Source organism: Chelmon rostratus, chromosome 10 (genome assembly GCF_017976325.1).
Source record: "Chelmon rostratus isolate fCheRos1 chromosome 10, fCheRos1.pri, whole genome shotgun sequence".
Taxonomy (NCBI): domain Eukaryota; kingdom Metazoa; phylum Chordata; class Actinopteri; order Chaetodontiformes; family Chaetodontidae; genus Chelmon; species Chelmon rostratus.
The window spans coordinates 15,761,558-15,784,544 of NC_055667.1; the positions used below are offsets into that span (position 1 = coordinate 15,761,558).

Below are 22,987 nucleotides of genomic sequence, written 5' to 3' on the forward strand. Positions count from 1 at the left end.
TTGCTTATGCATAGAGGTTGTGGTGTGTAGTAACTCTAAAAATCATAACACGAAACTCACTAATTAGTACACAGCTTATTATAAGCATATTTTGGGAACATTAGAAACACTTACAGGATATCACAGTGATAGTAAATGTGTTGCCAGTGATTGAAAACACCTTCTTTCCCTTCTTTCTTTTCTTTTAATTACCACAAGATGTCACGAGGTTACAAACCTGGAGTCAAATTTAAAAAAAAAAGGACATGCTGAACATGCACAGGACATCAGTTTGTCGGTAGATAGTGACTTTTTGTTGCGGGGAAAACAACACTTCAGCCAAACATTTGCCGTGTAGTCTCGGTCCCCCTTTCAGCCCCCCCTCTGTATTATTGAGAGGGGCGGTCTGGAAAGAGTTTAAGCGGATCCTGCGGTGTTTTGTGCGTGCGCGCGCGCGTGTGTGTGCGCGCGAGAGAGAGGGAGGGAGGGAGGGAGAGAGGCTGCCGCTTCTTGATGCACTAGTGTTGCAGTGTTGCGTGTGATTAGTGTGGACCGTTATTGTCACAGCGTGCGGATCCAGAGCGACCGTCAGATCGTCTTTCGGGAATAAACGCAGCACACGGACGCATCCAGCCGACATGGGGAAGGTGGAAGGAGGAATGAAATGTGTGAAATACCTTTTGTTCGTGTTCAACTTCATATTCTGGGTGAGTGCATGTTTGTTGGTGGCGTGCTGTTGATAGAGATAGAGATGTGCAAGCTGTGCGTACAGGAACGCGGAGCAAGTGCAGCAGTGAGGAGCTCTCACTCAACACAGCTGACTTTCACACCCACGTGTTATTTCAGTAACGATGCTGAGATTGTTGGAGTTGTCTCATTCGTCCTCGCCTCGGACCCTTGAGGGTTTTATTTAGTTGCCGTCCGGCGTGGGTTTACTCTGCGTGGCGCGGAAAGGGTGACAGCCAGCCAGGGCTCTTTAGTTTTGGCTCACCGGGCTCAAATCAGATTTTCCACAGAGGAAAAACCCGCCCCCTTTTCCCGGGGTAGCGTGTTTTTGAAAGGAAGACTGAATGAAAAGACAGAGAGAGGGAGAGAGATTGAGAGACAGCATGGAAAACAAACTCAGCAGTTGGCTCCCGGCGCCGCATAGCTTCATTAACAAACAGTGCAGAGCTGATTGATAAATTACACCCACCCTGAGGCACAAGCTCTCCCAAATGCTTCCTCCTCTCCATTTAAAAAAAGCAGCACTTTGGCACAAGAGTCACTTTACCGAAGCTGAGCTGTCAGGTGCATGTGAAAGGTGTGCGTGCGTGCGTGTCCTGCACACATGCTTTGCACGTGTGTCCTCATAAAATCCTGACATCCTTGTAAAATTCCAATCATTGTGCCTGCTATAAATGAACACACTGATTTCAAGTCTACAGCAAGTTGGTGGATAATCTGTGTGTGTGTGTGTGTGTGTGTGTGTGTGTGTGTGTGTGTGTGTGTGTGTGTGCAAAGGTGCACTTTGGCTTATGTATGCCACTGCTCTCACTCCTCAGGGGGGGACGTTCCTTTGTGTGTGTGTGAGAGGGAGAGAGAGAGATTTTCCAACAAGCATCTGTGGAGTGGATCAGGCGCTGAGTGCAGGGTGAATGGATCCATTGTGACAGCGGGACAATAGCATAACTTCAGTCTGCTGCTCCTGCCTGGCCGAGCAGCAGAGCCTGCAGGAGCCCTGAACGCAGCAGCCCCGCCAGTCCCACCATTAAGTTGTTCTCTCTCCACTTCCCCCTCAGCCGGGATGGGTGTGGCTGTTGCTGGAAACTCCTTATTTGATACATCTGAGCATGGACACATGCGGAGAAGTGACGATGAGGGAGATGACAGGCAGGTGGAGAAAGAGGATGGGTGATTGGCCGACTGACAGACAGACAAGGAAGACGGCAAATGTGACAGGAGAGAAAAGGGTCATTGGGAGATTGAGAGGGATATTCATGTGCGTGCGCGCTCACATGGCAAAAGAGGGACAGTTGGCATGAACTTGACCCAGATAAAGAGGGAGAATAGGTCAGTATGAGGATAGCAGGATATTCTGCAGATATGCTGTCTGTATGAGTGTGTTACATGTCATACAGGACTACAAAAACTCCCAAACAGACGCTCCTTCACTTTTTGGTGCACATTCCCTAACAAATAAACTCTGATCACCCTCCACTCATGATCACACAGCACCCCCTCCCCTGGGCTGCATTCCCCTCTGTCGATGGCAGAGTGGGAGATGATGAGGAAGAGCGTCTGTGATGAAAGCGAGTGGAGGAGGGGCAGACACGGTCCCCTTCAAATCCTCCGCCGTGATCCCTGAGAGGACAGTGGAGAAGAGGCAGGCTGTCGCGTTGGACAGGCTGTGACACTGGATGTTGTCAGCAGCGAGACACGGACACTCGCACACTTTAAACACAAATATGTTTTCACCTGAAGGACGACGAGCGTCCCACACTTTGTTAATAACCCCCCTCATTTGACAGAAGTAGTCATCAGTCAGTACTTACAAAGTGGCTCTGTGTGTATAAACTTTCCTGACTTCATGTCACAACATCATGATGTAGTGAGATTCCTGCAGGGCTCCATTACTAAACTGTCATTAATACAACGCAGGCCGAGCTCTTGTATATATTACACTGATAGCTGCAAGTACAACAGCCTGCAGCAGAACATCAATACCTTGCTGGCCTGTCTGGCCTGTGTTCGTGTGCTGTAGTTCACTGACTGCCCTATTTAGTCAAAAATTAAGCCTGTGTGGTAAACAGTGTTGCGCAAGCGTGGGAAAGGTGTAGCACAAAGTGTCTTTCCCACACATTTTCCTCCAGTGTTCTTCCTCCTCATCAGAAACAACTGAAAGGACACGTTTTGTTCTGATTCTCATTGGCTCAATGATTAATTTGGTTAGTTAATGTAAAATAAATAGTTTAATAGTTACCTCACAGTGTTTCTCTTCTATTCTCTCCATTGTTTGAATAGCTTCTACAACGTTTCTGATTTGCTACCAGCTAATGCACGCAAAGGATTTTTTTTTTTGCATTTATTTCCATAAAGAGCAAAACTTTCAGTCAATAATCAAACAGCTCCTCCTCTTCCTCGTGAGTATGATGGCGCCTTCATCATCCTGCACTATATTTGTTAAAATAGTTGCCATTCAATAGTTTTTGTCTTATGCTTAATAAATATTACATTATAATATAACTATACTTTTTTTTGCCATACTTTGCGTACTTTAAAAGACATATATAATTTAGTCGACTTAAATAATTGGGTGAGCCTAACAGAAAAGATGTATTAATGGTGTAGAAAATGAATTATCCTGGTATCTAAATTCCCAAATGATTTATGGAGTTAATGAGCAGAGATGTCACTCAAAACTAGTGAAAAATGTACATTTACAAACAAAACTATTGCCATTTTTCATGTGATAGCTTATGTAAAAGATAGTAACAGTCCATGGAACAGACGACAAAACTCAAGCATTTAACTGTGATTAAAATGGCAGAGGCAGCAACTCAAGGGCCTTAAGCCTGTCTTCAAATGTTAGAAACATCAGTAACAGCTGAACGGTCATCCCTCGAGCAAGCAGTAAAATGCTAATTATTTCTTCATTATAGATGCTTCAATATATGTCAGCATGAGCAATTCCTGCCCATGATAACTAAGTGGAGATTTTGAAATATTGTTATAGTTATTTTGTCTGTAGTTGAGCTGCCCATGACTGGCCGACTTGGCCAGAAAGCCAAGATCTTGGTCAAAACCTTTTGCCACTATAAACCATTCAATTCTGTTGTCCAAATGAAAGGTAATTTAAATTTATTTCGAATGTAGCAATTGCATGGCCAACATCTTACTGCTCTGGTGTCAGTTCAGAGGACAGGTAATGGCATTTAACTCTCTATGATGAAACCTGTGACTAGTGATGTGCACCAAGGCAGGGTCCTGGGTCCCTTGTTGTTTCAATTGTATATCAGTGATAAGTATGTAATTTTTTTTTTAATGCTTCACTATTGGATTGTTTACATTTGAGCAAAATTGGCTCAAAACTAAAATTATATTGCTTTTTTTATGTGTGATGAGTTAATTATGAGGGTAGGCTATGAAAGTGTTCAGAAAAGCAAATGCCAAAATTAAATTCTTGCCAGACATCTCAGTTTAAGCCAGTCTGTACAGGGACACTTTAATTGTACTTGTATTTCCTGGATGGATGACTTATCAAAGGTGTTGGTCATGAATTGTAGGCATTATGTTAGAATAGGTGTCTATGGAATTCAGAGCTACAACGATCAAGCTAAATATGGCAGAAAATGTTACAAATTACATACAGTGCAGTGCTGGCTGCATGTGGCTTATGTTGCAGTCAGATTCAAGAGGATAATTTACAAGAGGTCTTTTGGTGTTATGATAAATGTTGCATTTTGTTCATTTTGTTTCTTGCAACCACTATATTTGTTATTATAGAAGACCACAATTCATGTCTTGGACTTGAACAACAAACATTATTGTTTATCTATTCTAAAAGTAATGTAATAAGCAAAATTAATAAATTATTGATATTGACTGACAGAGGGAGTAACTGACTGATTTTTCTATTGTACAGTATGAAACTGTCACACTTTGAAAACTGACACACAGTGTGCAGATTGATTTTTCAGATTTTAACGCTTCACAGCCATCATTTAGAAGAGGCAGCAAATGGAAGATTTCTGTGACATGCACTGACTTAAAAATCAATATTGCCATGTAATATTGCTGCAGCCCTACAAACACACTACCCTGCGCTGTGGAGGTTGATGTGAGCCACTGCTCACCCCCACCCTCGCCCGTGGCAGGGTACAATGGGATTTACTCCACCCATAATTATCTCCCTCCTATTTACGCTTTCATTCTGCCCATCATTTTTAATATGTGCTTGCATCTGTTTTCCCAAACATATACCAGACGGAGGACTATTCTTGACGAGCTTAAATCACTCACCAATTACTGTTTACAAGTTTACAGTTGTTTTGCTTTCATGTATTTCCTTTGTTTTAATTTACACTAAGATTTGTTTTACTTAAAATGAGGTCTAACCTAGAAAGTGGATAATGCCACAGACTGTCTCTGACCAAGACCACAGCTCTGTGTCAGCTCAGCCCCCGTTCTCATGGAAATTCCCCTCACAAAAACACTATTTAACTGCACCGTTAAAAAGCAGGCCTTACACTGTAAAAGAACCTTAATAAAGCTTCAACAGAGAGATTTCCATCCCCGTCTGGAAATATCCAGACATACAAAGTATCCTCAGAGGTGTTGGGACGGTAAGAGGAAGCAGGGGAACACTGTTGTTCTCAGGTTATACTCTGCAGGAGACGGGTCGGAGTTTGAACTCAACAAGATGCTTCTGGAGTCTGAAGAAAAAAGATGATGGGTCCTCTTACAACTTATTCTCTCTTTTCTTCTCTCCCTTCCCTCTTTCATTCTCTCTTTCATTGTGTCCGTCTGTTTCCCTCCTATTGTGCGCCACAGCGTATAGTCACAGGGAGACAGTGGGCCTTTGTCCTTTGGGTGAGGCTGGGAGGGAGCAGGCTGGGTGAGGTGGGGTAGAGGAGGGGGATACATGGAGATAAGTCAGGGGGCGGGGGGGGTGTAGATTTGGGAGGTGGAGAGGCTGGGAGGAGGGAGGGGTGTGTCTGGTGTCAGACGGGGTAATGATGGCAGACAAAGTGGTGGGGGGTGCAGCAGGGAGGTATGTCAGCAGTGGGGTTAATGGGACCTTTGGGAGAGTCAGGCTCATGAGTTGAGAATGTACTTAGCACGTCAGCTACCAACTGCAGTGTCGGATGGAGCCCCTCTGTTCTAAAATGAGGCCTGTATCCGTCTATGCATCTGGTTTTGAAACAGCTCTTAAATGTAGCCATAATAGTAACGAGGTTTGGCTGAGCTCTGCGCTCTTTTCAGCTGTGAAACCACCACCTGCTCCTCCATACAGCATTAACACAGTCTAGCTTGGGACGACAGCAACTCTGTATAAATCCGCACGATTCAGTGGGCAGCGGTCCTCACCTCACACCTCCAACAACACCATCGCACCATGAGGTGTTCTGACAAATACCGCTGTAAAATATATCCAGAGTCCCTCTCTGCATTAATCCAGCTTGGTTCAGTAAGTCAACACATCTACAGCCTTAACTTCACTGTGCTTTATCGGTTTGGACCTGCTAATCCTGAAACCCCGAGTGCTCAGCTGTCCCATACATCACCACACATGACACTAAATCCTCAGTTTGGGAGGAAGCCGGCCTCCCAACACCTGTCCTATTCCGATGCTTTACAACTCAGCTGCTGGCTTTACTTCAGACCAGCACCGTAAAATACAACCTGTGGACCTGGAGTGGAGGAGGAGCGGTCTGTGGAGTTTCAGAGTGTAGACAGCGAGGATGAGGATGAGATGCAGGCGGATGAAGGAGGTGGAACGAGAGAAATTGCAGTAGCAGGAAAAGGCAGAGTGGATTTGGTAAACAAGAGGTCACAAAGTAAAATTAAGACACAGACAGTTTGTTTTGGCCTTGGCATCAGTGTTTGTTTCTCGAAATAAATTCACTTAACAGAGCTCGAGGTCATAGACACAGTCACACAAACAGCGGTCTACCTAGACGCCGAGATCTGGGACACAGAGAGACCATGTGACAAGCACTCCGAATTACTCCCCATTTAAACAAATCATTTCATTTCTCTGTGCACGTGCGCACACACAGACACTGTGTTGTTTTGAAGCACGGCTCAGGAGGTTTTTAGACTGGATTATCCTCAGGGTGCATGGGCTCAGTGATCACTAAAACCTCTCAGTATTGATCTGCCATTGGAGCGCCCACCGCAGTCTCTGCCCTTGAAAGCATCTCAGATCTCTGAGAAAAAAAAAGCATTTAGGTCAAGGTCTTCTGACCACTGAGAGAATAAAAGTTTTTTCACTGCAGTCACTTCGCCCCACAGCGGGAGCAGTGAGTGTGATCTCAGTCGATGTATACTGATGGTGGTTTAGATGAAGGAAAATATGAGCAAAATGTAACCACATTTCCAAACAAACAGGAGAGCCTGTTAAAGCTCAAGGTGCCACACTGCTGCCCGCAGCCAAGCGGGTCATTTTCTCCCTACTGGCAAGCCAGAAATGTTGCAGGGGTGTTTCACAGTTACATAAGTTGCACTTTGCTGAGATCTATTGGTTTAGAACACTTAGACAATCCACCCATGATGGAGACAGATATTCAGACCCATTGTTTTAACCCAAATATATCTTTTTTTAGCCAACTAACAACTAACTCTTGAAATAATACTTCTGTTGCATAAGTGCAAAGGGTGGAGGGCCGGAGTGGAAACTCCACAGCACCACTCACTTTATTTATGTGGAAAATCACATTTAGGGAGAGCAGAAGAACAAGCCCTCTGGAGGCCTGAAAACATGCACTCTCAGTGATGTGCTTCAGATGGACAGGGCGACGTGTTAAATGCTGAAAGCAGTTTACAGCAGTGGCATCAGTTCTAAAGCCAGGATAGGAATGATAAGAGGGAAGAGAAGGAGCATAAGGGAAAACTAGTCAGAGTATACTGTTTTTTAGGGTTTGGTTACTATTAAAGCCTGCATACACATGAGTCTCGACAGGGTGTGACAGTGGACCACTTGTCTACAGCATGAGTTTTCCATGCATTTTTTTTTTCTGAAATAGGAAGTCTTGTGTAGCTTAAGTTTTTGTCTTTGTGTCCTCTCTCTCTCTGCAGTTGATGGGATCCTTTGTCCTGGCTGTGGGACTTTGGCTGCGTTTTGACCCAGAAACTGTGTCTCTGCTCAACGGCGATAAGGCCCCAGACACTTTCTTCATTGGTGAGCACACCTCAGCGAACCGCCGCAGCAAATGTACACACAGGGAACTTGTTGCAATATGCCATATCACGCCCCAACACAAGGCTGCTGAGTCAATACATGTGTTGAACAAATCACCACGGTTTTCATTTGGAACTTGTTGAAGCCGTTGTTGTTTAGGGAAATTGTATTTTGCATGTTTATGTTTTTGGCTTTTCTTTATGTTGCTGAGAAACCGCTCTAAATGGGTGAAGGAAAGATCAGCTGCTTCCCTGTGAAGTATCAGAAATTAGACTTTTATGACGAGTGGTAATTAAGAATGGAAAATGGAAATATGCCACATTCTCCTCAATTTTGCTGAAATTTTCTGTTCAAGTCAAATCATGAAATTCGTCTGTAGAAAGTGGCATCTATTATGATAATGTAATTTTTAGATAATGCACACAGACATATCAAAATCACGTTACTCTCATCTCAGTCGGAAGAGGGTCTTTAAAATGGTTTATTTACTTGTTTCAGTGCAACTCCCTTTGCCTGGAAATAGATGTCTGTCTCTATGTCAGAGTGGTTATTCCTACCACAGGTTTCCCTCCATGCACATACACACAAATACACACTCCGCAAATGTGTATAAAAGCCCACACACACACAGAAAGTGGGTGTGAGGGAAAAGTCAGTCAGTCAGTGTTTCTCTGTATGTGTGAGTATCATACCACGATTGCCACACCGACAAACGCCCAAATTTGATTGCATCTTTTTTTATTATTGTGGATGTCCGTGCTTCGTTCACACCGGAGATGAGCGGGAATAACAGGAAATGGCTGCTGTGCATGAAGCATAAATGCACGAGGGAAACTACGGGACCACTAACCACCTTTCAGTCAGTCACCCTGCCCAGATGGAAAGACAGACAGAGGCAGGGGGGGGTGGACACTGAGTGTGGGGACAGTTAAAAAGGCGTATGGAAGAGGACAATCATAGAAACAGATGGGATCCATGGCAAAGATTCGAAGGAAAAACAAGATGTGATGTCAAATGAAATGACAGTGCAGAAGGGGAAACGGGAGGAAGGAGAGGAGGTGTTTAGCTGTCCCATTTAGGACTGCCTTCCTCCTGCTCTTTGCCCTCAGCAATCAGTGTGATACTTATGATAATGTCAGTTATTCTGACAGTCTCCAGACTAAACTATTCTCCTCCGGCTATTTTATTTGCTTCTCTGACGCCAGTTTAGGACCTAGTGTAAGGTTGTGTAATAGTTAATAAGTGTTGCAGAGAGTTACTTTCTTACAAAAGCCCATAATACCGTAAAGGTATTTCATCACTTCTTCCTGGGCTTGTAAGTGTGTGTGTGTGTGTGTGTGTGTGTGTGTGTGTGTGTGTGTGTGTGTGTGTGTGTGTGTGTGTGTAAATTACTCGGATGTCCATGTGGAGTTGGGTGGCTGCTGTCGGGTCCCCTGAGAGTCTTGTGCTACACATGGTTTTGACAGTGAGAGCGCTGTCCCTGCAGACGCAGCTGAGAGCGCTCAACAGTTGCTGTGCCTCGCTCCCGTGGCGTCAAGCCCACACAAAACATCTCTTTTCTTTTCACTTTGAAATGACGTGTTGTAAGAGAATGAGAAGACTCCAGACTAAGAGCAAAATGGAAAAACAATCTAGTGTTGATCAGCATGGCAACTGACCATTTGACACCTCAGGCTGCCACCTAAACTCTCCTTCCAAACAACAGAAGAAATGGCACGTCAAACTCAATTATTGTATCACACCAAGTCGTTGATGAACTGCCTTCCTCTCTCATTCCCACCTGAGCCCACATCACCTGGGGGTTGATGTGTCCTCCCTCACCCCGTCCTCTGCGGAGCTGTCGCCAAGCAACAGACACCACCTGTACGAGTGCACTGGTGGAACCAATCTGTTGTTGAACTCCTTCCTGCAGATCCATGCCATGATATACCTCCCTTAAAGGGAGATCAGGGCCTCTAAGAGGACATGAGGCATCCCTATTAGAGCTCTCCCTGAATTAGGCTCCTGCCGACGAGGGTATTTGAAAGGAATCTTTTATGAGGCTGGAAGGCACAATAAAAGTGTGTCCACTCTGAAAAAAGGATCAGACAAAGCAGCGATCACTTTGCTGACATTTGCTCAGCTGACCACAGAAATAGTGCAGTCTGAAATGTTAAGGCCACCGTCTGAGCTCTGCTTGGCAGCTGAGATTATGACCGTTTCAATTACAATCCTAATTCCATGTCGCCCCCTGCTGGTGACTCCGTACATTTAAATTGTGAGACGAACAAGCTGGGATAAGAGTACCATGTCTACTGAGGTGTACTTAGGAATCAAACCACAGAGGCAGAATGAACACACCTTTTTAGGCTGATCTGTCTCACTTACGTGGATGAATGAAACTGTATGTCAGAGTAAAAGGCATTCTGATGGTTGTTTGCATCACTGCATGTAACCTTTTTCCCTGTTCCTCCAGGTGTATACATCCTGATCGGAGCTGGCAGTCTGGTGATGTTGGTTGGTTTCTTTGGCTGCTGTGGAGCTGTTCGGGAATCTCAGTGCCTGCTGGGTTCAGTGAGTACAAACGCGTAAAAACTGAACCGAAATGCTTTTTTTAAAACAAAATTGCTAATTGTAATCTGTGGATTTTTCAGTTCTTTGCCTGTCTGTTGATCATCTTTGGTGCTGAGGTGGCAGCAGGGGTGTTTGGATTTTTGAACAAAGACAAGGTACATTTATTATATCACACCTAGACTGTCGCAACAAGTGCGATGAATCCCAGTGGCGCCATGTCATTCGCTTGTCCTCTCTCACACAGATTATCGAAGACGTTCAGAACTTCTACACAACAACCTACAATGAAAACAGTAACAGTACACTGATCATTTCATACCAGAAAGTCGTAAGTAAAAATAAATAAATAAATTATAACTTTCTGCAGGAAAATTAATCATTGCTTCCGTCATGTAACATTTTTCTTCCCACTTCCAGCTGAACTGTTGCGGAACCATAGCGAACCCTTGCACTGAACCCAAACCAGATACCAAGGTAGGATCTGTCGCCAGGTCCGGACTATCTGGTGGAAATTAACTTCTTCCTCTTTTTTGTCTAATGAATGAGTAATTGTGCTGTGCAAATCACCATGGTTCACTCTTATCTTGTGTGTGCAGGACTGTGAAACAGGCATCAAGGACTTCTTCAACAGCAAACTCTACATCATTGGTTACGTGGGCATCGGCATCGCTGGAGTCATGGTGAGTCAGGCTCTGAGAAGAGCTGAAAACACAGAAATATGCACTTTTTTGAGTGATTTTATTTTATTAAAAGAATGTTTTCCTCTCTACAGATCATTGGGATGATCTTCAGTATGGTGCTCTGTTGTGCCATTCGTAACAGCAGGGAGGTCATCTAAGCTGAATCCCTGATCTCTACCCCTCTCCACTCCCGTACCCAGCCCCAAAAGACTGTACAGCCTTCAGATCAAATGTCAACCTCTGTCCGTCATTCATCCAGGGACCCAGGACACAGGCCTTGCTCAAAAGTTCCTTTCCACTATGGTGCTCAATCTAGCTCACCTGGCCTGATCTTCCACTATTCCCCTTGTCACAAGCAACATCTGCAAAGTCTACCATTCATGAGATTCTGATAAGACCTAGAACATTCAGAAATGCAGTGGGCACTGTATAATTTCTGATGCTGACCTGACAATCTGTCAAATAGTTTTTTTTTTCTCACAGCCATTTGGTCACCACTATAAATTTTAACCCACATACTGTCACAGTAGTGTCAGTGCTTTTTCACACAGCCTTGACACTGACCCCTTGGCTGTGGGAAACTTTAGCCAGAGAGAGCAATCTGAGGTGAAAGCAGCTGAGTTTGCTTATCTGCGCACACACACACACACACACATGAACACGCACAGACACACAAGCACAGCAATGTTGTGTTACGTGAGACCGCAGCCTTAAAAAAGACTGTCTGGAATCTCATAGGGAATCCTGATCCTGAATCCTTGAATCAGAGCAGGGTCTCAAGAGAGGAAACGGCTGATGAACGCTTCGAGGATGGTGCGGCACTCCTCCTCGCACACTGCAGCATAAACTGTACACTTACCGCAGATTGCTCTCTACTAAAAAAGTCTATATGGTTCATCATTTTGGGGAATATGCTCAGACGAAGACTGGCAGCACTCCCTTGTCTGCACTGTAGATATGGAGCTACAGCCAACAACCAATGCTTAGCTTAGCACAAAAACTGGAAACATGGAGAAACAGTTAGCCTGGCTCTGTTCACAGGAGAGATCGATTTTATAACCTCCAGACCTTTCTGGATGGATTTTGTTACCTTTGGATGGAGCTAGGGTAGCTCTTTCACCTGTCTCTGGTCTTTATGCTAAGCTAAGCTAACCAGCTGCTGGCTGTAGCTTCATATTTACCTCACAGACACGAGAGCGGCATCGACCTTCTCATCTAACCCCGGCAAGAAAGTGAATAAAGGTGTATTTCCCAAAATACTATTCCTTTAAACAACCATACCAGTGCTTTGCACGTTTTAGTCCGTGTGCAACAAATCACGCACACTTGCGATTTTACAAACAATGCCGGTGTTGATAGAAATGCTAACTGTGGTGGATTACACAACTGAAGCACACTTCAGTTCAGAGAAAAGGTGCCCGGAGCGGTAGGAAAAGCGCATCCGAACATCTACACCCTGCATTTGAAAATGGTCAACAAAATTTGGTTCTTGTGTAAACTGTGCATGATTTGTTAGCTGAAGTACAAACCAGATTCCCTCTTTGTCTCAAGGGAAAGGCTCCTTGTCTGCTTTCAGGTGACATAAATACCACTTCCTACAATTTCTTTGTAATATATATGCTGTGTTACGTAACAGTACCCTCGAGTGTCCGTTGACTCCATGTCGAGAAGATCATGTGGACGTGTTTACCATCTAAACATATACCAGCCGCTCAACTGAGAGTAGGCACTGGGGCTGTAACCAATTTATCAAGCTTGTGCTTTGATCTCTTCCCACTTCCATCTTTTTTCCCCCTCTGTGCCTTAAAAGTACACCACCCACAACTAAAGCAAAACTGAGAATCCACCCCTGTATCCCTCTCACCCCGTCAACCTCAGCAGATAAGGGGTTGCAAAGATGCGCCCGACTTGGACCCACTTCCATTCCTCCAGGTTAAACCAGGCCACTGTTTATTCTGCAGGGTTTATTCCAAGAGTCAGGACTCCGCTTTGTAAATATGTGTGACTTTTCTTTTCTTCTATTTGTACATTATTTGTGGCTGATGTGATACTATTTAACATGCTGTGTGTAGACAGAGGCTTCCAGTAGTTGTACAGTGTTGTAGTCATGACAGTGGTTGCGATAGTCAAAGCAAACCCACACAACCGAAAGCAGCTTCTTAACGTGCCTTTCTTTGATGAGCTATTTTTGAACAATGTGCTGTCTGAACGTAGCAAAAGATCGTAGCAAAAGTGTACATACGTTTGTAGAGCCGGACTGCAATTAATTGTCACACACATTTGACGGGTAGCACATGTGGACTTGCCGTTATTGTTTTGATGTGTTTTAAAGTGTCGCACTCGACTGTGTCGTCTCTGCCAAGAGAGCAGTGATGTGAGCAACAATTTCTCTGCCAACTCTTTCAAAAAGCCTCTTGGTACTAAAAAAAAAAAAAATTGTTCTGAGGACTAAAACAACGATCTTACTGTTTATTATGTCCAAATGATCAAGCTATGTTGGAAAACAAGCCCAGGTCAATATGGCTTTCACTATTTTTGACATTTCAGTGTATGAGACACAGGTGAGGAGCCAGCAGAGGCTTACGAACCCGTTCAGGCTGTTTAGATGCCAGTAGGCTGTGTTTAATCTGAGGAGTGAGGCCACACAACAGAGTCAGACTGTCATTTCAGAGGCTCTGGTGAGTTAAATTAGGATGAACCAGCAGCAGTTTAGTGCAACTCAATCCACAAAAGCTGCTGCTGTCTTCCTCATTTCTGTTCGTTTGGGCAGATCTGGAGATGTGGAGTACTGTGCACGTAAAAAGACACTGTGCACACAGTCGAGCCTTTCGTAGTTGATTGTGTGTTAATTTATTTTAATACCATTCCAGGCTTCTCAGGAAGATAGGTGTTTGAAGTTTAATAAAGCTTTTTGAAGTTTTACTGTTTCCTGTGCCGTATTTCATCACATCCTCTGCTATTATTAGTTTAAAGGTATTTCCCATTATACTACATATACTCTCTTGGCATAAAATACATCTCTTGATTGTGATATCAGTGTCAGTCTCCACCATTAAGCACACAGGCTTAGTCACATACTCAGCTTGCTGCATGGTTTCAGGCCCTGAAAATATACCCGGAAATTCACACACTTCCAAGTCCTCTCCACCACTGCAATGCAACCTCCACGCCAGGTAATTTATACAGGCTGATACTTTGGGCAGATCTTATGTGAAAACAGGATATGCAGTGTTGAAATTCAGACAAAAAAAAATGTTTTCCCCCTTTAATGAGGTTAAAAATTCTTTGTTTATAACAGAAGCTAGAGTAATCCCCTCAGCACCCACCAATCACATTTAAATATATAGTAATTTCCAAATATAGCAGCATATGCTTCAGTTGTAGGTATAAATTTAGAGGGAATCAGGTGACCCACAGGAAAGCCAGTACTAATGGGCTGTAATGCATGAATATACAGAATGAGGAAGTGTGCCAGAGATGTGAGAATGAGTTATATTTAAGCAAAGCATGACCTGAATGTAGCTTGTGAAGAGTATAAATTACCCATGGAGCCGTTTAAGACGATTGTGTTGTCGGAACACATTCAAACTGACACACTTACTTCATTGTGAAGTGATTTCTTTTACATTTCTCCCCAGCTGATAGTATCTGATATATCCCCAGCGATGAAGTAGGCTTCCAGGTTTAGTTGTAGGAGTTTCACGTCAGAGTTTCATCTTTCAGCATTTGATCTCACAGGACAGCTGAAGTTTAGCTGAGGGGACAGTTATGCACACGATGCGGCAGAGGCTTCAGGACTACCCAGGCTAGAGTTACCCCAACACTGCAGCATGAGCACTTTTACTGCCACAAACGAGTTCATGCCAGTGATGCATGTGTAGAGGATTAAAGTAACGCCTTATTAACTTGCATCAGAGAAGGTATTATACTGTCAACAGTCAACCTGCTGCCATTTCTTACAGCCTTACCTGAGAATACATGACAGAATGAGCTCAGCCTTTGTTTATTGCATAGTATGGTTTACAGTCAAACACCACAATTGAACACTGCATTTAGAAATATTTATTCAGCATTTAGAAATCTGTATTTACATGCATAATTCCAAAATGAACTCTCAACTGGTTGAAACACTTGTTAAAGCTGCTCTTAATTTGAGTTTAACTTTCACAGTTTGAGAAAACTAAAAAATAATAATAATACAAGATAAATATTTACATTGATAAAATTGTACAAAGTACTTTGACCCATGAGATTTTCAGAAGAGAGAGAGAGGGCAATCCAACATTGCACTCTGTTCTGCCTAATATGACACGTAAGTGCAGGCTACCATATTTCTAACTGACAAGAAAACCTGACCAGTCACAGATAGCCACAGTCAACGATGAGAAAGTGGCTCTATGTAGGTCACACTGCACTTTTTTCAGAAGACTTGGTCCCAAAAGCACAGCAGATCCCATCAAAGTCTTGTCCATCAGTCTAGTTTACCACTATCAAACATGTCTGTCACCACAAAAAAAAGCAGCTCTCCAAAGTCAACTGCAGAAGGCCTCGTTTAGCTGCACAGTTCAAGCTTGCATGATAAATAAACAGTTGTGTAGGCTGCCATGGAAAGAATCACCCGGTGCCCAGCAGAAAAAACCCAAACACCTCAACCACAATTGTTCTGAAAGATAAACACCAGAAAGCAGCTATAGTCAGCTTCAACCTTGTGCCAAACTAATGAAGCAGGGTAGTAGATAAGGAGGCAAAGAATTCAGTAGGATGCAAAGTGAACCAACACAGAATCCCGGCATGGCATCCCGGTGAGCAGACAGCCAAAATGTTCCATTCGTTCCTGAGCTACGACCAGTTCGGTGTTCCAGATCTTTTCCCATCCACATCATTTAGAGGACAATATCTGACAATGACCTTAGGAGAGAAGTTATCATTACTGCTTAAAAAAAAACAAACAAAGACACTATATACAAAGGCAGGGATCAACATCCATGGCCCAGTTTCACATGTAACCCTTTCAAACAGGATTGAAGCTATTCAAGTAAAGTCTCTGTGTTCTGCCTTCGTTATTACGTAGTAGATGCTCCCTGCACAGGAACAGTCTCTTTTGCAAGACCATGTAGCAGCAATCACCTCGTGGTTATGAAGATGCGACGCACATGTTAGGGTTACAGCGAAGGGTAATTGATATGGGGCACATTTAAGGTTAGGGGCTACATCTATAGAGCGAGGGACAAAGGTTTGGTGCCACAGGAGTAGTGTCAAGTCTGATCTGAGTGAAATTCTGGTATATGTTAGGCTATCAAGTCCCTCAGTGAAGCAATTCTTTTCTTGTAATAAGCTCAAGTAAAGCCCATATAGACAGGCAAGTTTCAGTTTCAGTCTCTTTTAATAAGAGATAGTCATGCTAAAGGCATTATTTGCAACCATTCTGAAATGAAATGGCATCTTGATGGTCCCTTTAGCGTTTTACTCTGAAAGCCTCCGACAATAAAGAAGGTACACAGCAATAGAGAGCTGGGTCCACGGCTATGCCCGGGGCATAGCTGCCTGTGATTTAATGAGGCGGCAGAAAGATGAGGAAACAGCTTGTTTATGCAGAGTAGATGTTGTAGGGTGTGTACCCAAGCACGATTTCTCCAACTCCTACAAAGTACACAACCTGGGCAATACCAAATAGTGGGGCAATGACCAAGGCGCGGCAACTGGCTCCCTTTAGGAACGCCCCGGGACCCTCCTTTCTCAGGATCTTCCTGCAATGGGAGACAGAGCGCAGGGTTAACATGTAACTATGAAGCCTGATGAGGGAAAAGCATCTTTGATAACTGCATGACTAACTTACCTGACACAGTCCACCACTCCATTGTAGGTTTCCTCATTAGCTCCCTTTTTGAGTGACTGTAGCCTCGTCTTTACCACTGGACAAGACATACACGACTTATTTTAGCTGAGAAACGATCAAATCTGTAAAACAACTTAACATTTCAATTAAAAAAATAAATTCTGATGTTCAGTCCCCCGTACCCTGACCAGTTATCTGCATAGAGTCACTCACCATCACAAGGGCTGACGGTCACAGCAGCAATGCAGCCAGCCAAGCAGCCAGACATGAAGGACCAATAGAAGGGCACAGATGGGTCTTCAGATGAACGCTGGCCGAGCTGGTGCAGATGTGCAAAAAGGGGGAAGTACACAACGGAGAATGGGATGTCCCTGAAAAGGCAACAAACGAGCATGTTCACCGCATTAGGAAACCAATGATGGAAAACCAGTTTAGCAAGAGCAAACACCAAAATCCCACCTCACCTCATCAACGTGGCTCCGAGTCCCCTGTACAGTCCTGTGACTCCTTTGGTCCTCAGCAGCTCTCTGGTGATCTGTGTGGCGGACACTCGCGTGACTTGAGGCGCGGGGCTGGTGTTGTAGGAACGGCTAAGAACAGCGCTGGTCCCCGCCATCTTCAGCGTCGTTACTACAGTGGGCATCACTCTCTGCTGGGCCGCTGGCAGACGCAGGAAACATATTGAAATTTCACCAGGGCACACACAATAACATGTCAAAGCATTATCTGACGCTGGCAATGCTGCTCATTTTCTTTGTGATTACCGAGCCTGCCAGCATCCTGCAGCTGGATCTTGAGCATCTCCATGGGTGTGGTGACAATGACCTGGCACATTCCTGCACAACAGCCTGCCAGCATCTCCTTGACCACCGTCAACCTCCCACTGAAGACACATGGGTGGGGTGAAAAACTGAGCATGACATCGCAGTACAGTGTCTGTGTCTTTTTCAGTGCTGCTTCTTACCCGTCCTTGCTCAGCTGGTGGCGGAAAAAGTCGTTGGCAGCGAGTTTGATGGCCTTCTCGGGGGTTACCAGGGTGAGATTCACTGCAGCACCTGCAATAACAAGCGCTGCTCATGACGAGCTTGATTCGCACAACTCCTGAGATAAACTGTGAAAACTTTGTTAAACATGTGAAAGAGATTAACTCTCTGGATCACAGAGGTTGTCAATCAGATAAAATAGCCACGTTTTGTGTGAGGCATAAAACAGCCATAATTTCAGTGCAGGCTGTGTGGTGACTCAGGGTCTCGCAAGACCACTGAGCCATTGATTAGCCAAATTTAAATGGAATTTGATCCAAGTACTGAGACATGACACAGCATGGAGGATGAAAAAGAACACATGAATTAAAGTGTATCACAGATGTCAAATACATCTATATGATATTGGTGATATTGTTTTCAAGGAGATTATTTAACAGGTGCACATTAAAAAGGAGGTCAGTGCGGACAGTGGGACTAGTCTTACCTCTGTACATGCCAAAGTAGCCTTCAGATCTAACCGTCTTTATGAGGCAATCCATCCTGAAGGGGAAAAAAACAGACTAGTGATGCAAGTTATTTATAGGAAACACTCACTGCTTAGACAATCCCAATTAACAGAGTATAATGCAATATAAAATCAGGGACTGGAAATCAAAAAGAGCTGTCAGAAGTTAAGGAGAAGGTTGTCAGATTATGTTCTGCTGAAACAGGAGCGTATTCAGTTTCTCAGTTTAATCATTTGAAATAAGTCTATACTGTCATTGAGTCACTGGCACCGTATTTAGGGTATCACTTAAAGGCTGACAAAGAACTTGCATGGTAAGTTTAAGAGCAGGTTTTTGACAATGCATCTGAGAGGGGGGTGGGAACAAACTATCAGCGATCAGTTTCTTTTGGTGGCTGTGGCTCTTACATGTTCTTGTAGAGTTGCTGCCCGCTGCGTTGGTTCTGCAGGCGGGTCTTGGCCAGGTCGATCGGGAACACACAGGTGACTCCTACCATGCCTGCAATCCCTCCGTTGATCAGTTTGGCTGGGAGGCTGTTTAAGGAGGGAATACGGGCAAAACCATCATTCCCTTTCTCCCCACACTTCTAAGTGGAGTAAGGCGGGGCGCAGTCAGCGTAAGGTAATAAAACCTGCTGAAACTGAACTGAAAGCAGGACAAGGACCGGTCATCTAAATGCAAGATCGAGGACGTTGTCTGCATAGGAAAGTCATTCTTCGTGCTTTGTATAAAGTGTATGTGAGGCATTAGCATCGCAGCAGAACTTGGTATAGAGTGACTGCTTCTGGGAATCTGGTCATCCAAAAATAACTTGTCGACAGAGTAAACCAAACAACATACACATACGTACAGGAGGCATCGCACATCGTAAGGCTTCTGTGATTTGTCACTTCTAGAGAAAGAGCAGAATGCAAACTAGAACTATACTAAATTAATGGGATTAAACAAATCAAAGCATGCTTTATTCCTATTTTGTTGCATCCTGCAGAGCTACTGTGTCATGCTAGAGGTATTGATCTGATGGACAGAGCAGGTTCATACCTAATCTGTTGCTGCTGGGCCATGGTTCCTGGCTGCCGTGAGTGCAGAAATTGGTCAGCAAAAGAGGAGGAGGAGGAGGAGGCCACAGAGGGAGAGCAGGCTGAGAGTCCCTGAGAGACACTGAGCAAGGCAAGAGTGCAGAGATACTCAGGGTTATATATATAGAGAGGCAAGTCCAGCCCTGCAGAACCAGAGATAAATTCAACATTACTCTCCACCCACTGCACTGCCAGCCAAGAAATGGAGCCAGGGTCAGGCCTCACCCCACTGAACTCAAACTACAATACATTCAGCAGATACACCTGCCTGCTGTCTGTGGGAATTCAAATCCAAAGCCTTCAAAGCTATACAGCAATTTTAAATCTGTTATCTTATTAAATTTGTAGCACTGAGATGATTTGAGTTAAGCCAATCAGACGAGTTAGATGACACAACTGCAGCGGTGCAAAAGGTGCTGCCCTTTTCACTCGTGTGTAGATAAATATATGCTGCACATTCTATGGCCATTCATATAAACTTTAGTGATTAAAAACATGAATAGACTTCATAACAAAGCTCTTCAAGAAGAAACTCTAAGTGAGAATCTTCTTCAAACTTTTGACATTTCTGGCTCTAAAAGGTGCATAGATGGATGTCAAGATGAGCTCGAAAGCGCCCCAAGTGGTCATTTTGTTTAACAATGCCATTGCATAATCTGTGATTTTGGGGGACCGGCGGCATTTACAGAAAAAAAGACCCATGACTGGACTAAATATAAAGTTTTTGCGTCACATTTCAAACCAGAATTGGTGACCCTGTCTAATGCTGCAGTTCAGTGCTTAAGGTGACAGCCAGTCAGGATTTTAGGATTAAAAAAATCTGAAACTTCTAATCAGGAAGTTTCATTTCGAAAGGTGACTGCATCTTCTCTGAATGTATATATTCTTTTTTTTCACTCTAAACTCTAAACCGCACATTTTGCACGCCTGCCCTGCTGCTTTAATTCGCTGCTTCATTGCTACCTTATAGTTACAATGATGTCTCGTATAAGCATGCGTGAGAAGGGCCTACCTAGAAATGAAGTCACAGATCTAACACTGCAGGAACAAAGTGTACGGCCGCCTCTCCCTCCGCTTCTCCGTCGGACTCAGGATGAATGGAGAGAGCAGGAGGGGACATGCAACAGCGCCGGGCGTTTCAGAGCCGACTTCTGGACCAATGCGAAGAGCTGCCTGGTAAAGTGGGACGGACCGACGCGTCGCAGGAATCCCATTAAACCAGGTGAGCCTGACGCAACATCTCCTGCAGATTGTTTCATTTGCAGGGACGAGACTTTTTCACAGACATATCAAACACAGGTGTAACCAATCAAGCCACATTAATTCATTCGGTTTCAGTATGCAAATACAAGGCTGTGGCGTGCTGTATGGTATGCTGACGCACTAACATATTTGACACACTTATAGTTACACCTGGTGACTAATGCACTTACTATGTTTCCTTGTCATTTCATTCATTTGCACAGGCAATACAATCCACACTGAAGCTGTAATGTGTGCTCAGCAGTCTTTTATTGCAGCATCTTGCCTAACATACTAGAGAAAACAATGTGACCAGCTGAGGAGCTGCCTACAACAAGCTGTCCAATAGCTGTATCATTTGCCATGCTTGTGCATTGCTTGTAGCATATTGTCAGGTTTTCAAAGAGGCCTAGTTCTGGCCCTCCGCACTGCCAGGGGTTGCGGTGCATCGGTCATAGGAGATCCGGCTAGTGCCGACACAGTGGTATGTTCTTGTGTCACAGCGCCTGCAGCTGCACCGGTGGGCCGCAGGATAATACAGCTGTGGGTTGACATCCTGAGGGCAGCCCGGCATACAGGCAGCTCGGTACACCACGGAGAGAGGCACACAGCTGCGCTGGATCAGGAAGGTCCTGCCGAACCGTCCCCTCAAATTGGTGTCCTGAGAGAAGGGAGACAGGTCTTAGTAAGACATTACTCCTGAGGAGGGGGTATCCTAGTGGTTACACAGTTTTTGTAAGGTAAAACTGACAGAACCCCTCCATCACTTTCACACTGCATCTAGATCCAGCAAAGATCTGGTTTTCATTGTCATCCACATGTCACCAGGCGTTTTAAGGCAAAAACAGAAAGAGGCCTTAGGCAGGAAATAAAAACCCTGTAAGTAATGTAGGTGTTAACTTTAGACAGCAGGGGGTGCAGTTTTACCACCTCTAGCAGTGGTCTTCTTGCTTAGAGGTCAAGGGGCACCACTACTAAAAGGAGCCTATAATGTGTTATTTTGCTGACTTTGTTGCCCACAGTGAGAACATAATAACATTAATAACATAAATAAATCTTAATTATTCAGCACAATACAGCAATACGTTGGCTCAGCCATGTCTGTAGCTTCTATGTTCGATAGGTTAGCACAGGTAGCCTATATAACATACCTGGCAAAGTTGACACTGAACGTTTCTCTCTGTTGTTTCATTCACTCAAACTAATGTTGACTCTGAACATAATCAAGGCAGCAATCAGGTTTGTCAGCACAAATTAATTGAGAATGCAAATTAGTTGTATATAAGTTAAATTTCGAGGTGATGGAGTTGGTATTTGTGCTAGAATAGTACTTGATTTCTTTTTATTTGCTATGAACAATGCAGTTTCTTTAGCAAGTTTGAAACCAGTTCCCTCAGTGAAATACAAGCTTAATTTGATTTTTAGTGCAAAGATTAGAAACTGGGAAAACACTTAATCATGCACTTTGTTCCAAATATGACTGTTTTTGCATCATTAATCAAAATGTTCAGGTGAAGAGTTTGCATGAAAAAGGGTGAGAGAGCGTGTAGCTGTTGTCACCTGGGTGTAACAGTAACCGCTGCAGATAGTAGTGTTGACGGCCACACACTGGGCACAGTCTTGCCTCTCAATCCATAAGGTGTGATTCTTCAGCATGCAGGCACACGCCGTCCACCCCACCAACAAAGACAGCAGTACGCATTTCAACACTATCGAAGGCATGCTGAAAGTGCAGAATTAAGACAATATGCATTTACAGGTGAAGAATTTGATAGAGGAGGAAATTCTTTCAGAAATCTGTGTTCTGTTTTTTGTTTTGTTTTGTTTTCTGGATTCTTCCTCCCGTTGCGTCCACTGTCTCCTGTTCCTCTCCTCTGACTGAGATCAAGAGCGGCCATCCTATTTATGTAAACCCTAATCCACCTGACTGTCCTAGTACACTTCAGTCTATAGTATCATGTGGTAAAAAACACAAACAACAGCAAAGTAATACAACCCTGGCCCTGAACCTTAAACATCTGTGGCTGATCATAACTGATCCATGTGGTTGATTCCACACGTTTTAGGTCATGACCAGTAGGAGTGTTGTAAACACTGTAAGACATTTATTTAGGCCTCCCAGTAGTATTAGCATCAGGGCCTAATTGTGCCACTTAATAAGTCGATCAAATAATCAACTGACAAATCAGTAATAAAAGTATGAATCAGCTATGAAATGTGAAAATAAAAAAACAGATACATCTG

At 44.0% G+C, this 22,987-nt stretch overlaps 3 protein-coding genes across 3 annotated transcripts; 1 reads left to right on the top strand and 2 right to left on the bottom strand.

The window, feature by feature from the left end:
- Window positions 1-523: 523 nt before the first annotated feature.
- Window positions 524-14,008, top strand: LOC121612359 (CD9 antigen-like). The gene is made up of 8 exons (XM_041945192.1): window positions 524-686; window positions 7,759-7,861; window positions 10,317-10,414; window positions 10,495-10,569; window positions 10,659-10,742; window positions 10,832-10,888; window positions 11,011-11,094; window positions 11,187-14,008. The coding sequence occupies exons 1-8, from the start codon at window positions 618-620 to the stop codon at window positions 11,250-11,252; spliced, it is 636 nt and encodes a 211-aa protein (XP_041801126.1). The 5' UTR covers window positions 524-617; the 3' UTR covers window positions 11,253-14,008.
- Window positions 14,009-15,245: 1,237 nt separating this feature from the next.
- LOC121612351 (mitochondrial glutamate carrier 1-like) lies at window positions 15,246-20,582 on the bottom strand. The gene is made up of 10 exons (XM_041945180.1): window positions 20,514-20,582; window positions 19,464-19,583; window positions 18,830-18,955; window positions 18,401-18,456; window positions 17,895-17,985; window positions 17,695-17,813; window positions 17,395-17,590; window positions 17,144-17,301; window positions 16,931-17,006; window positions 15,246-16,841 (listed from the first exon to the last, which is right to left on the bottom strand). The coding sequence occupies exons 2-10, from the start codon at window positions 19,484-19,486 to the stop codon at window positions 16,682-16,684; spliced, it is 1,005 nt and encodes a 334-aa protein (XP_041801114.1). The 5' UTR covers window positions 19,487-19,583; window positions 20,514-20,582; the 3' UTR covers window positions 15,246-16,681.
- A 570-nt stretch (window positions 20,583-21,152) lies between these two features.
- On the bottom strand, window positions 21,153-22,465 carry LOC121612369 (follitropin subunit beta-like). Its single transcript, XM_041945204.1, has 2 exons — window positions 22,304-22,465; window positions 21,153-21,404 (listed from the first exon to the last, which is right to left on the bottom strand). The coding sequence occupies exons 1-2, from the start codon at window positions 22,463-22,465 to the stop codon at window positions 21,153-21,155; spliced, it is 414 nt and encodes a 137-aa protein (XP_041801138.1).
- Between the last annotated feature and the right edge of the window lie 522 nt (window positions 22,466-22,987).

Excerpts from the sequence above, each read along its gene's own strand:
- LOC121612369 (XM_041945204.1), bottom strand. The coding sequence starts at position 22,465 with ATGCCTTCGATAGTGTTGAAATGCGTACTGCTGTCTTTGTTGGTGGGG. Across the intron at positions 21,405-22,303 it reads GCGGTTACTGTTACACCCAG|GACACCAATTTGAGGGGACG; the intron begins GTGACAACAGCT and ends CCCTTCTCTCAG.
- LOC121612359 (XM_041945192.1), top strand. The coding sequence starts at position 618 with ATGGGGAAGGTGGAAGGAGGAATGAAATGTGTGAAATACCTTTTGTTC. Across the intron at positions 10,415-10,494 it reads CTCAGTGCCTGCTGGGTTCA|TTCTTTGCCTGTCTGTTGAT; the intron begins GTGAGTACAAAC and ends TGGATTTTTCAG. Across the intron at positions 10,889-11,010 it reads AACCCAAACCAGATACCAAG|GACTGTGAAACAGGCATCAA; the intron begins GTAGGATCTGTC and ends TTGTGTGTGCAG.
- LOC121612351 (XM_041945180.1), bottom strand. The coding sequence starts at position 19,486 with ATGGCCCAGCAGCAACAGATTAG. Across the intron at positions 17,302-17,394 it reads CTCGGAGCCACGTTGATGAG|GGACATCCCATTCTCCGTTG; the intron begins GTGAGGTGGGAT and ends TTGCCTTTTCAG. Across the intron at positions 17,007-17,143 it reads GACCGTCAGCCCTTGTGATG|TGGTAAAGACGAGGCTACAG; the intron begins GTGAGTGACTCT and ends TGTCTTGTCCAG.